Source organism: Gigantopelta aegis, chromosome 9 (assembly GCF_016097555.1).
Source record: "Gigantopelta aegis isolate Gae_Host chromosome 9, Gae_host_genome, whole genome shotgun sequence".
In the NCBI taxonomy this organism is placed as follows: Eukaryota; Metazoa; Mollusca; class Gastropoda; order Neomphalida; family Peltospiridae; genus Gigantopelta; species Gigantopelta aegis.
This window is the reverse complement of record NC_054707.1, coordinates 10,370,507-10,384,692: the sequence shown is the minus strand read 5'-3', so window position 1 is coordinate 10,384,692 and position 14,186 is coordinate 10,370,507. Positions and strand designations below refer to the sequence as shown.

General features: G+C 39.1%; 1 protein-coding gene across 1 annotated transcript in view; it reads left to right on the top strand.

Annotated features, from left to right (window-relative positions):
• Positions 1-12,233, top strand: part of LOC121380846 — a 31,896-nt gene extending 19,663 nt beyond the window's left edge. The window contains exons 11-20 of the mRNA XM_041509836.1: positions 521-784; positions 1,723-1,929; positions 2,884-3,018; positions 4,664-4,773; positions 5,714-5,832; positions 7,331-7,452; positions 7,992-8,124; positions 10,229-10,347; positions 11,877-12,011; positions 12,217-12,233. Of these exons, the coding sequence (XP_041365770.1) occupies positions 521-784; positions 1,723-1,929; positions 2,884-3,018; positions 4,664-4,773; positions 5,714-5,832; positions 7,331-7,452; positions 7,992-8,124; positions 10,229-10,347; positions 11,877-12,011; positions 12,217-12,233 (1,361 nt within the window). The remainder of the gene's footprint in view (positions 1-520; positions 785-1,722; positions 1,930-2,883; positions 3,019-4,663; positions 4,774-5,713; positions 5,833-7,330; positions 7,453-7,991; positions 8,125-10,228; positions 10,348-11,876; positions 12,012-12,216) is intronic.
• The last annotated feature ends 1,953 nt before the right edge of the window (positions 12,234-14,186 follow it).

Below are 14,186 nucleotides of genomic sequence, written 5' to 3'. Positions count from 1 at the left end.
CACATTATAACAAAGTAAAAAAGTAAATACACGAAGATTAAAAATGCGGGTGCAGGTCAATTTTGTAACAGCTTTTTACGTCGGCACGGCTGATTCCTCGGAATTCAGATCATCCTGCGATGGCAATTTTGCACATATTATACTGGGTTGCTTTTTAAAATGTCTAAGAACAATTAACTGATCAATATGAATATTATCAATTTTAATAAACAATAATTTTGCTTGGCGTAAAAAGGCTAAATTGAAAATTCGAATTTATCCCTTCTATAACTAATATCTATGTAGCTCAGTGGTAGAGCGCAAATTTGAGGAGCGAGGGGTCGCTGGATAACCTCAATCTCTATTGGCAAATACATATAACATATGACAGCAGCGTGCATTATCTCTTTCCCATTATTGTCAAAATATTTGTAATAACCATATTTTAGACACCAAAATAGCCATAGTTTAAAAATGTGTTTATCTGTCGTTAAATGTATATTTTTCCTTTCCTTTTCTTCCCTACTTGTCGCGGTTGTAGCTGAACACATCCCCGAATGGCCCCCAGGAACGTTCGCCCTGCTCAAGACGTCGGCGTCGTGTCCGCCCGACTTCAAGGAGGGGTCAGTGAAAATGGAGGGTGACGGCACGAACAAGGTCTCCCCCGGCCTGCACCTGGCGGGCGATTTCACGGCGAAGACCCAAGAGTATCAGTTCTGTGTTCAGGACCAGAGCTCGCAGTCTGAGTTCAAGTGGGAGGCCGGCAACTACTGCATCAACAAAGTGGGAGACTCCTGCCCTGAAGGTGAGACGACGTAAATAAAGAATTTGTCTGTCTGTCTGTCTGTTAGCCACTTAATAAGTCAGCCCTGTGTCCCAGCCGATAAGCCAAGTTTAAAGGAACCAGGCCCTAGTATTTAAACACTACGGCGTATTTTTCAAATTTAAAGCTGTTGGGGATTCACAAAATAACCTGTTTTAACTGTGTTAATTATGTAGAATCTGAAGAACATGTTCTTATTCACTGTCCTCTTTATGATGACATTACAGTAGATCTTTTTAAAAGTGTCTACTGTAGTAAACTTTTATAACCTTTTAGATAAAGAAAAAATCATTACTTTTAAGCCACCAGGATATTGTTAATATTACAGCAAAAAGTTACCATCTTATTTTATTATGTCGTCAAAGATGGTTGTTATACAGATATAAACAAATACATATTTTATGGTTTTTAGTTTTATTTCTTGTAAATACAATACTGTTTTAACATTTCTGATAGTCTTTTAATACTTCTAAAGTCTCTCATAACTCCATAGAAGTGGCTCGTGTACTTTTATTGCTGTATTATTGCATTATTACTGTTGAACTCATGTTTTTATTTTAATCTGTACACAAGGTGAGACGTAAATAAAGATTTTGACCATTCTGTCAGCTCCGTGTTCCAGTCAATAAGCCTAGCTTAAATGGACTAGGCCCTTTAAGCTAGGATTAACGATTAGAACACGTTTTGTAATACCTCCAAATCTATTTTATGCGAAACAAAAAAATAACTAGGGCCGTTAATGTTAAAAATATTCCAGGATTATTTTCCAGGATTCACTGGCGGAGATATCACAGTTAGTAATACCTCCAAATACATTTTATGCGAAACAAAAAAGGTACAGTATCTACCTCTGTAAATAGGGTCGTTGACGTTAAAAATATCCTGTATTCATAAAAACCTAAAACATGTTTATTTTCCAGGATTCACTAGCGGAGAAATCACAGTTAGTGGTATGAAGGGCGGGGCTAACAGTCACTCGGGGACCGTGCCTGGCGGGATGTTTGGAGACGACACGACGTTCAACTACTGCTGCCGCCAGGATGGGATAACCTACGACCCAATCCTCCTCCCGACCGAGCATTCGTTCGCCATGTACCCGGCTTTTGAAGGGTGTCAAGAAGTAGAAGGTAACAGTTACACCGCGCTGTTTTAATGTTAGTTTTAAAGTTTCAAATGTCGATTAATAACACCATAAATATATATATTAAAAACCCAACAAAGAAAACAACATCCCCTCCCCCACCAAAGAAAAACCAAAACAAAACCCAAACAACAATAAAATAAAAATAAATAAATAAATTATTTTTATCTTTTTAAACTTTCCGTTCCTGTTTCCAGTGGTTTGTATATTATATGTTTGTTTTTATCTCTTATTCGGAGCGGGTTGTAGCCCAGTGGTAAAGTGCTCGTCTGTGATGCGTGGTCGGTCTGGGATCGATCCGCGTCCTTTGGCTCATTGGGCTATTTCTCGTTCCAATGCGCCACGACTGGTATATTAAAGACCGTACGTGGTATGTGTATGTGTGGAATGGTGCATATAAAACAAATGTAGCAGGTTTGCTCTCTAAGACTAAATGCCAAAATGACATCCAATAGCCGATGATTAATAAATTAATGTGCTCTAGTGGTGTTGTTAAACAAAACTAACTTTTATTTATTTTTCTTTTATCTTCTCGCTCTTTCTCGTTCTCTACCTCCCTCCGTCTCTCTCCCGTTCTCTCTCTCTCTCTCTCTCTCTCTCTCTCTCTCTCTCTCTCTCTGTGTGTGTGTGTGTGTCTCTGTTTGTCCTTGTCTGTCTGTCGCTGTCTCTGTCGCTGTCTCTGTCTCTGTCTCTATATATGTGTGTGTGTGTGTGTGTGTGTGTATGTGTCTGTCTCTCCGTTTGTCTGTCTACCTCTCTTTCTCGCTCGGATTGAAAGATGCCGTCAACACGTGGGGCCATTTAAATGAACTCGCCTTTCAGTAGGGGGCCAATACATTATCTTATCCTCAGAGTTGGTGAGGTTATAAGTTGTCCCCTGTTGGCCAACCGCCCCTCCCCACATGCACTTTGCTTGTACTCCTCGTGTTGTTTTCTACAGGGATGTACAGCCACGCTGAATACTACTTGTTCGACGCCACCGCAGTGAAGAAAAGCGGCATGGTTCCCGGACACAAGATAGAATCCAATAACAAGCTTACCATGAGAATCTGCTACTACATGCCGATTAAATACGGTAATTACACGAGTGTGTGGCCACAAGCCGACGAAATACGGTAATTACTCGTGTATAGGCAACATGCCGATTAAATACGGTAATTATACGAGTGAGAGGCCGCAAGCCGATGGAATACGGTGTATAGGTAACATACCGATTAAATACGGTAATTGCATGAGTGTATGAGGTTACATGCCGATTTTATACTTTTATTACATGCTTATAACATGAGGTTACATGCCAATTAAATATAGTAATTACCTGTGTGTATGAGGGAAAATACGGTAATTACATGTATATCAGTTTACATGCCGTTTAAATACGGTAATTACTTGTATATCAGTTTACATGCCGATTAAATACGGTAATTGAAATACGTATGAAGTAACATACTAAATGTTTTCAAACCCTGTCATCTCGATGCTGTTATATTATATATGTGTATACATGTATAGGTATTCCTCAAATGTCATCGAACGGTAGCCCTGAGTGTAATGAAGTTCTGTTCTTTTCTGGTCTGTTGTGATTAAATACTGTTATTACAAGAGCATTGGGTACATGCCTATTATATACGCTAACTTCATGTACATTTCGATTATATACGGTAATTACATACGTCTGAGGTCACTTGCCACTTAAAGACGGTAATTACGTGTGTATGAGGTTAACTCGAGAAGGTGTCACTGTATTACGATCATATACGGTAATTACTTACGTCTGAGGTTACTTGCCACAAAAAGACGGTAATTACGTGTGTATGAGGTTAACTCGAGAAGGTGTCACTGTATTACGTTTATATACGGTAATTACATACGTCTGAGGTCACTTGCCACTTAAATACGGTAATTACGTGTGTATGAGGTTAACTCGAGAAGGTGTCACTGTATTACGATCATATACGGTAATTACATACGTCTGAGGTTACTTGCCACTTAAAGACGGTAATTACGTGTGTATGAGGTTAACTCGAGAAGGTGTCACTGTATTACGTTTATATACGGTAATTACATACGTCTGAGGTTACTTGCCACTTAAAGACGGTAATTACGTGTGTATGAGGTTAACTCGAGAAAGTGTTACTGTATTACGATTAAATACGGTAATAACATAAATGTGAGAGGCTATATGCTATATAAAGGATGTCAGTAATAGGCGGCTGCTGACGATTTTTTCACCGCCTATTTAATAAATATTCGTCTAGCATGGAAGTACAAAGAATAAATATTTCTCGACTGAATTTTAGTATTTTCCCATAATTTGTGCATGCTGATAACCCTCGTAACTTTCGTAGCAGATAGTTATAGCCGCCTATAATACTATTTTCACCTATTATTTTGTATTCTTAATAATATCACTGTTCTTACTCGTGCGTTGACTTGATCGTTGACGTTAGCGGATCTGAGAAACGACAATGTTATCTTCTGTGTAGGGCTCCGTTTTACGTTCAGCGATCTTAGCGCTAAGATCACCTTAAGTGCCTAAAGTAGCTATGAACTTAATGTGATCTGAGTACTGAGATCACATTGTAAAACGGGACCCTGGAGCCTGGACAGAAGATAACATTGTCGTTTCTCAGATCTGCTAACGAAGGTCGTCAGACATGAGAGTAAGATCTTATGTTCATAACACTAGTGTGTTAACTAAACTGGTGTTATTCTTTCAGACTGTGGCGGTGTTGTGGATCTGACCTCTAGCTCCCCCACCCACTCCTTCACGTCTCCCGGGTACGGGGATGTCTACCCCAACGGCGTGCAGTGTACCTGGTTATTCAAGGTTAAGTCTAATTCACGGACGTTTAGAACAGATGCACTTAGATGTGTTATAATAATGACTAATATATATTTTATTAGTAGTTCAAATAGTATAATTTTTTTTTTTAACTCACCAAGAATAGATGATAGCTTTTTATCTTAATAAAAAGTATAATTTTTGTTTAAATATAACTTAAAAACTATCATATCTGTCAAGTAATATGCCTTCACGGGCGCGTGTTCGTGAAATTGTGCAGGGAGGTCTAGACTATGGCGAGATACGTTTTTAGAGATGGGTGCGGGTAGGGTCATTCTCCCCTGGAAAATAATTTGAAAAAGACTCCCAACACATTCAGTTGGAACAGGTAGGGATTTCGACCCTCCCCCCCCCACCCCCCACCCCCGCAACACGCGCCTGCTTCAGGTATGTGTTCTTACAAGTTTTATCGTGCGATAAATATTTTTTTAAATGCGATACAAAACAATGTTCAGGAATTTTAACAAATAATTGACAGTAATAATATTAAAGGTGCATTCTCGAAGATGCAGTTGCCATATTTCGCCATCTTTAAATAACTACACATTGGGCTAATCGATCCCACAGTTAAACTTTTATAATTAACTCAAGAACATCTGAATTGTCATGTGCTGCTACTCGGCGTAAACAGTGGTTTCCTTCGAGAATCCTTGGCGAAAAGAAATATAATGTACACCAAAAGATCTCCATTGCGTATCCATTAAACTAGCAAGTGTTAAACTGCAATTTTCCTTCATTGCATTTTGTAATAATATACATTTATGAAATAGTAAATGAAATTATTTGGATGTAATTTTTGTAGCATATAGTTAACTTTACATTTAATACGTGATTAATATTTTTAGTCATTGTGTGACTTGGAGACTGCCTCTTTAAATATATATAACGCTTGCTTGATGCTAGTATTAAATATATTTTACCTCAGGGCCCCAAAGAGTCTAAGATGGTGCTGGATTTTGAGGAGTTTGATGTTGACAAGGGAGCAGGTGGTTGTTCAGATTACGTCGAGATCCGGAACATGCGCGTGGGGCACCCTGGTCTCAAGTAAGTCTTTATTTTTCGTACAAACTATACAGAAATAAACTTACACTTCTTATAACATTAAAACTATACCTGTAGACACTGGAACATATTTTAACTAGATCACAGTGCATCTCAGAACAGAGAATATAGATTTACATAAACGTTTCTGTCTCCATGAGGGAGATATTTTCACTGAGCTGAAATGTTTTCGTGTACATGCATTTTCAAAAGACACCTAGTTTATTAAACCGCATCATACCACAACATACCACACCACTCCACACAACACTACACCACACCACACGGCATGATGCCATTCGATACCAATGGTATAACTTGTCATCAATGACGTGTTCCTATACAGTTTGTAATAATTTCTGTAATTTGCTGATAGTTCGTGCATTGTCGTATTATCTAGCATATAATCTGTATAGTCTTACAGATGTGGACAACATGTTAATGTGTTAATGTTGCTGTTTAACGTGTGACTTTGTATCATATACCATATTTCTGTGTCGTGTTACAGATATTGTGGACAACATTTATATTTAAAACATCTACCTGTGTCGTGTTACAGATATTTTTGGACAGTCTTTTGTTACTAATGTTTTTTGTCTAAGGTGTGACTTTTATAACATCTTAGTTTATCTTAGTAGCACATGTAGCACGCACTACGGGCCCCTCGCTGTATGAAGAGGTCCTCGCTGTTATTTGTAGTACAGGCCCCGCGGATCCTCAAACCGGCTCTGAGTTACAAAGGGGCGTGACATAGCCCAGTGGTAGAGCGGGCTCGCTTGATGCGTGGTCGATCTAGGATCTATTCTCGTTGGTGGATCTATTGGGCTATTTCTCATTTCAGCCTTTGCACCACGACTGATATATCAAAGGCTGTGGTATGTGATATCCTGTCTGTGGGATGGTGCATATAAAAATCCCTTGCTACTACTGCAAAAATGTGGCGGGTTTCCTCTCTAAGACTATACGTCAAAATAACCAAATGGTTGACATCCAATTGGCGATCTTTAATTAATCAATGTGTTCTGGTGATGTCGCTAAACAAAACAAACTTTTGTATAATATATTTCTGTGTTTTATTACAGATTCTGTGGTAAATATTTTGTATTGTATAACATATTTTTGTGTTTTATTACAGATACTGTGGTAAATATTTTGTATTGTATAACATATTTTTCTGTTTTATTACAGATACTGTGGTAAATATTTTGTATTTATAACATATTTTTGTGTTTTATTACAGATACTGTGGTAAATATTTTGTATTGTATAACATATTTCTGTGTTTTATTACAGATACTGTAGTAAATATTTTGTATTGTATGACATAATTATCTGTTTTATTACAAATATTGTGGTAAATATTTTGTATTGTATGACATAATTCTCTGTTTTATCACATATTGTGGTAAATATTTTATGCTGAATAACATATTTCTCTGTTTTATTACAGATACTGTGGTAAATATTTTGTATTGTATAGCATATTTCTCTTTTATTACAGATACTGTGGTAAATATTTTGGTCGGAGCATACTGGGTACCTGGAACACTGTTGCTGTCGTGTTCAGAACGGACGATCAAGGTCAAGCGAAGGGCTTCAAGGCCACTGTCAAGATGATCCCATGTAAGAGAAAAATCCCTTCGAAACCAGTTCACTCTTACATCGCTAGTATAGATTTGTTTTTGTTCTACTCATTTTGTTGAGTTCTAACAATAAAACTCGTCTGCAGTATTGAAGATCAATTCCTACTATAAGTCATGTGATGTTATCATTTAATGTTAATTATGCCTGCAATAAAATGAAAACGGTTAAGAAACCAGTTTAGCCCCCCCCCCAAAAAAATAAAATTAATTAAAAAAATAAATAAAAAATAAAAATAAAAATAAAGATATATATATATATATATATATATATATATATATATATATATAGATATATATATATATATATATATATACTCTTTAAAAAAGTAGGGGAACTCTAATAATATTTCTCGTTCCAGCCAGTGCACCACGACTAGTATACCAAAGGCTGTGTTATGTGCTATCCTGTCTGTGGGATGGTGCAACTAAACGTTTGAAATTTAATAGCCAATGATTAACAAATCAATGTGCTCTAGTGGTGTCGTTAAATCATAACATTTTGAAACTATCTTTTCTCAGGGAAGGACTTGTCGTACAACATTGCTGACAAAGGTGCATCTTACAACGGGAAGATCAACTACACCATCAGCAGCGAGAAGTGCCAGAACTGGAGAGACATGGCCATGTGTAGACACAGCTCCATAGCGCCTCAGTATGGAATACACACCACTTATTATGAATAGGGTTCTAAAACCCCATAGCGCCTCAGTATGGAATAGACACTACTTATTATGAATAGGGCTCTATAACTCTACAACGCCTGAGTATGGAATAGCCACTACTTATTATGAATAGGGTTCTAAACCTCTATAGCGCATGAGTATGGAATAGACACTACTTGTTATGATTCATGAATAGGGTTCTAAAACTCTACAGTGCCTGAATATGAACTATACAATACCTATTATGCATAGGGTTCTAAAACTCTACAGCTCCTGAGTATGGAATATACAACATCTGTTATTAGAAGCATAGGGTTCTATAACTCTACATCTCATGAGTATGGAATGTCTAATACCTGTTATGAATACGGTTCTAAAACTCTAAATTATGGAATATACAATACTTGTTAAGATTCATGAATAGGGTTCTAAAACTCTACAGCGCCTGAATATGAACTATACACCTGTTATGAATAGGGTTCTTTACCTCTGGAATATACAATACCTATTATGCATAGGGTTCTAAAACTCTACAGCTCCTGAGTATGGAATATACAACACCTGTTATGAGAAGCATAGGGTTCTATAACTCTACAACTCCTGAGTATGGAATATACAACACCTGTTATGAGAAGCATAGTGTTCTAAAACTCTACAGCTCCTGAGTATGGAATATACAACACCTGTTATGAGAAGCATAGGGTTCTATAACTCTACAGCTCCTGAGTATGGAATATACAACACCTGTTATGAGAAGCATAGGGTTTTATGTATAGGGAAATGTACTCGAAACTCTTCATTCCTGGAAATTAATGAAGGTAAAAAACCCTCTAGGACGAGTCCCATTTTATCTAAAAATTGATGAGTTATGAGGATCTTTCTCTACTTGAAATATATCAATTACTATTGATATAATTATGTTGATATATGTATTTTTATATTTTGAATATCTCTGTTGTATGTGTGTCGTGTTTTGACTTAAACATACATATATTCAATGACGCACTGGCACAGGGGATATTAAAATCCTTTATTGCCTTCACAAATTTCCTCATGCCGTTACCGAGACCCGAACCTGTGTCACCCAATCGCCCGCAGTTGTTGGACCGGAACGCTACCAATCGGACCAACTACGTGTAGTTTAACGCTAGTTATATAATAGTTTCGGATGGTTACTAAGAGTTTTTGTGTGTGTGTTCATTTAGCTACTTAAAGGTAATGGACACATTGTCAATGATTTTACAATGCAGGCGTATATTATTATATAGTGCAGGCATATATTCTTACACAGCGCAGGCGTATATTCTTACACAGCGCAGGCGTATATTCTTACACAGCGCAGGCGTATATTATTATATAGTGCAGGCGTATATTCTTACACAGCGCAGGCGTATATTCTTACACAACGCAGACGTATATTCTTACACAGCGCAGGCGTATATGCTTACACAGCGCAGGCGTATATGCTTACACAGCGCAGGCATACGGTATATTATTACACAGCGCAGGCGTATATTCTTACACAGTACAGACGTATATGCTTTACACAGCGCAGGCGTATATTATTACACAGCGCAAGCGTATATTCGTACACATCGCAGGCGTATATTCTTACACAGCGCAGGCGTATATTATTACACAGGGCAGGCGTATATGCTTACACAGCGCAGGCGTATATTCTTACACAGCGCAGGCGTATATGCTTACTCAGCGCAGGCGTATATGCTTACACAGCACAGGCGTATATTCTTACACAGCGCAGGCGTATATCTTACACAGCGCAGGCGTATATTATTACACAGCGCAGGGGTATATTCTTACACAGCGCAGCCGTATATGCTTACACAGCGCAGACGTATATGCTTACACAGCGCAGACGTATATGTATATGCTTACACAGCGCAGACGTATATGCTTACACAGCGCAGGCAGGGGAGTGGCTGGTGGTGATGCACACTTCCCACACCCTGTCCTTGGATCCGCACCTGTAATGTAAATTAACGGTAAAACAAGGCTGTAATATCTAGACATATTTCACGCTGCCTGAAAACTGGGGTCAGTGACTTTAAATTAGCATTGTGATTTGTTTTTCAGAGATCTCGGCGATCGTTTGGTCGACAACTACTGCCGCAACCCCGGCCACGGCTTCCAGCCCTGGTGCTACGTCCAGAAAACAGACTGTAAACGCAACTACTGCGACGTGTCCGGTATAGGTAGGTGGAATAGGATGTGGGTCAGAATATGTTTTTAGAACAGTGTTATTTCATCCATCTGCGCTAATATACACTTTGAAATTGAAAGTTTTGCAACTCGAGGTGGTATCTTGGTAAAAAAAAGAGTCTATTTGATAGCCTCAGTGGCGGATCTAAGCATACATGTCAACTCTTACGGATCGCCCGTAAGACTTACGGATTTTTTAGCATTTGACAGTCTTACGGGCTTAGGACAAATTCCTGACGGGTAACACGCATTTTCAGGTTTTTCTTTTTTTTCATTATTATTATTTTTACATGACTCGTTATCATCTAAGTAAGCCATCTTTCGTGATCCTTCGTGATTTTCGTTGTCCTTTCGTGAATCGGGAAACGGCCATTTTGTCGTATTTATTTTGGACGAGATGTGCCACCTAGCGGATATATGTGCACTAATCAAAGTCTCACGTGATATTTTGCTTGTTAATAGTCTCGATTTTCATTTTCATGTTGCCTTGAATTTAAAATCATCAGTTCTCCGTCCTTTTGCAGCTCGCATATGGATTTCTTATGGATTTTTGTCCACAGTCTTACAGGTATTGATCAGTAAAGGCTGGCATCTATGAATGATCTAAGGTGCGAGGGCCTACATTTTGCGACAGTTATATTTTAATTAATTTTTTTGATTTTGTTTTACGTTGGAGAATCCGAGGAATACCTTTGGGAACGTTTGTGGCCTTTGCACACTAATCATTGGGCTCCCGTAAATGGATTTTCTGGATCCGTCTATGTACCTACCGCGTTTGCTTACCATTTTATTAAGATGTATATTTTATGTGTTAGACTATATATATGGTCTAACACAGAATGTAAGATTTTTAAACAGACAGGGGCGTCAGTACAGTTTACTGTCCATGGATGCAGTGAATCCTCCTCACAGAGTAATTTGGTTTTAGTCGAAAGATCATCATAGTTTGAGCATGTACTAAAACTTGGAAAAGGAAGCTTCTGAACTGTATGCAGTGGCGTACCTAGGGTATGGCAGGTATGGCATATGCACTAGGTGTTACTTGAAGGGGCAGTTTCTATTAAAGTCAATCAAGCTGATGGTAAAGTTGTCTAAGAGATGGGTGTCAGATGTTTGGACAGGGGCGCAATTTCAGTGTTTGCCATAGGCGCTATTTTCTGTATGTAGTTCTTATTTTTATTATTATTCATATTGTTTTACCCACTTGCTGCAAATAATAACAGTTTGTAGAAATTATATTTTAAAGAGTTATTGCTATTTCTGATTGGAGTTCAAATCTGTTGAGAGCTGTTGATATGGAAAACTTTATATTTTTAAAAACTGTAGTCATATTTCTATTTTGGATTTATAATTTAGTTTTAATATATATTAAGATGTGATGTGACATATGTTTATACACCCATGTATTAAGATATCATGTGACATTTGTTAACATATAAATGATGTGACGCTGTAAAGAGTTGTGTGTTAAAATATTACAAATGTGATACTACAAGTTTAAATGAATTGTCTTCAATCACAGGACGAATATTTGACTCTAATGATGACTGTGCGAAACAGCTGAAAGCGAACCCGGACTTGTGTTCGGACAACGTCCTGGTCATGGGTTGTATGCGGACTTGTCAGAATAGTCTCAATCTGGATACGCCAACAAAAAGTAAGCCCCTATTCGGGATACATTCTATATACGCGCGGATCCATTGTTTTTTAACGGGAGGGATGAGTTCTACATGCAACTACTTCAATGAAAGAGATATATTAGTGGTGGATGCACTTTAAAATAAGTTGGGAGAAAAATAAAATCGTCGTAAGCAGGATGTACAGATATTACACGTTAATATGTATATCTTGTTTCATTTAAGGTATTAGTTTTATTTAATTTATCTGCACTTTACTTGTCTTATAAATATGGTGCATGGCTACGGCGTGTGCCTATGTATTCGTGCGCTCACGTTTTTTCTGGTGTGTGTGTGTGTGTGCGTGCGTGCGTGCGTGCGTGTGTGTGTGTGTGTGTGCGTGCGTGTGTCTGTGTGTATGTGTGTGTGTGTGTGTGTGTGTGTGCATGTGCGAGTTGTTCATAAATAATACTAAGACAAAAATAATTGAATACGTATTCGCAAAATGTCATTATTAGCACAGACGAATGTAATTGTGCTTACATATGACAAAGGTTCGTCAAACAACCCTAACTATGAGGAAACTATTTATTGTTTTGTAGTGCAGTCGTGCGGCAAACCGGGAGACATACCAGATGCAGCTCTTGTGGCCGCGAAAGATTCCTACGCGCCTGGTGAGAAGGCTAAGTATGAGTGTTCCGCGGACAAAGCGACAACAGTGGAGAGAACCTGTCTAACTGACGGGACGTGGTCGCCAGGTGGTTACGTGTGTGGAGGTACGTATTGTCTAACTGACGGGACGTGGTCCCCAGATGGTTACGTGTGTAGAGGTACGTGTTGTATAACTGACGGGACGTGGTCCCCAGGTCGTTACGTCTGTGGAGGTACGTGTGGTTACGTGTGTGGATTTACGTGTTGTCTAACTGACGGGACATGGTCCCCAGGTGGTTACGTGTGTGGAGGTACGTGTTGTATAACTGACGGGACGTGGTCCCCATGTGGTTACGTCTGTGGAGGTACGTATTGTCTAACTAACGGGACGTGGTCCCCAGATGGTTACGTGTGTGGAGGTACGTGTGTTTACGTGTGAGGAGGTACGTGTTGTCTAACTGACGGGACGTGATCCCCAGGTGGTTACGTCTGTGGAGGTACGTGTTGTCTAACTGACGGGACGTGGTCCCCAGGTCGTTACGTCTGTGGAGGTACGTGTTGTCTAACTGACGGGACGTGGCCCCCAGGTGGTTACGTGTGTGGAGATACGTGTTGTCTAACTGACGGGACGTGGTCCCCAGGTGGTTACGTGTGTGGAGGTACGTGTTGTATAACTGACGGGACGTGGTCCCCAGGTGGTTACGTGTGTGGAGGTACGTGTGGTTACGTGTGTGGAGGTACGTGTTGTATAACTGACGGGACGTGGTCCCCAGATGGTTACGTGTGTGGAGGTACGTGTTGTCTAGCTGACGGGACGTGGTCCCCAGGTGGTTACGTGTGTGGAGGTACGTGTGTTTACGTGTGAGGAGGTACGTGTTGTCTAACTGACGGGACGTGGTCCCCAGGTGGTTACGTGTGTGGAGGTACGTATTGTTTAACTGACGGGCAGAGGTACGTGTTTTACACTCATAAATATCAAATACAAACCTATAAGTTCCCTTTTTCAACAATGCACACATACATACACACATACACACACATAGTAAAGTAATGTACTCTTATAACGAACCGGAAGGGACCATGATAGTTAGGTTTTTGTAGCAGTAGTTCGTTGTACGCATTTGTACAAGTTCTATGCAGTAGTTTGTTCTAAGCATGTTCGTTATAAGTGTGTGTGTGTGTGTGTGTGTGTGTGTGTGTGTGTGTGTGTGTGTGTGCGTGTGTTCGTGTGTGTGTATGTGTGTTTGCCTGTGTGTGTGTGTATGTGTGTGTGTGTGTAAAAATAGATTTCGTGGTTATATATGATATGCAGCAATATATTATGTAACCAATATAGTTTAGTTATATTGCATAAAATTAAATCATGTAGACATAAAACCACAAATCCTAGTCCTTGTGGTTCTGCACTTTTCTAAACTGGTAGAAAATGTGTTTGTATTTATCAAATTTATACGTACACCACCAGTGCTGGATTTATAAATGGGGCAATTGCCCAGGGCCCCCCTGCCAGAGTCCCCCCCCCCCAGCCCCCCCGACTGTTATCATGTAATCTAATTTCTATGTTG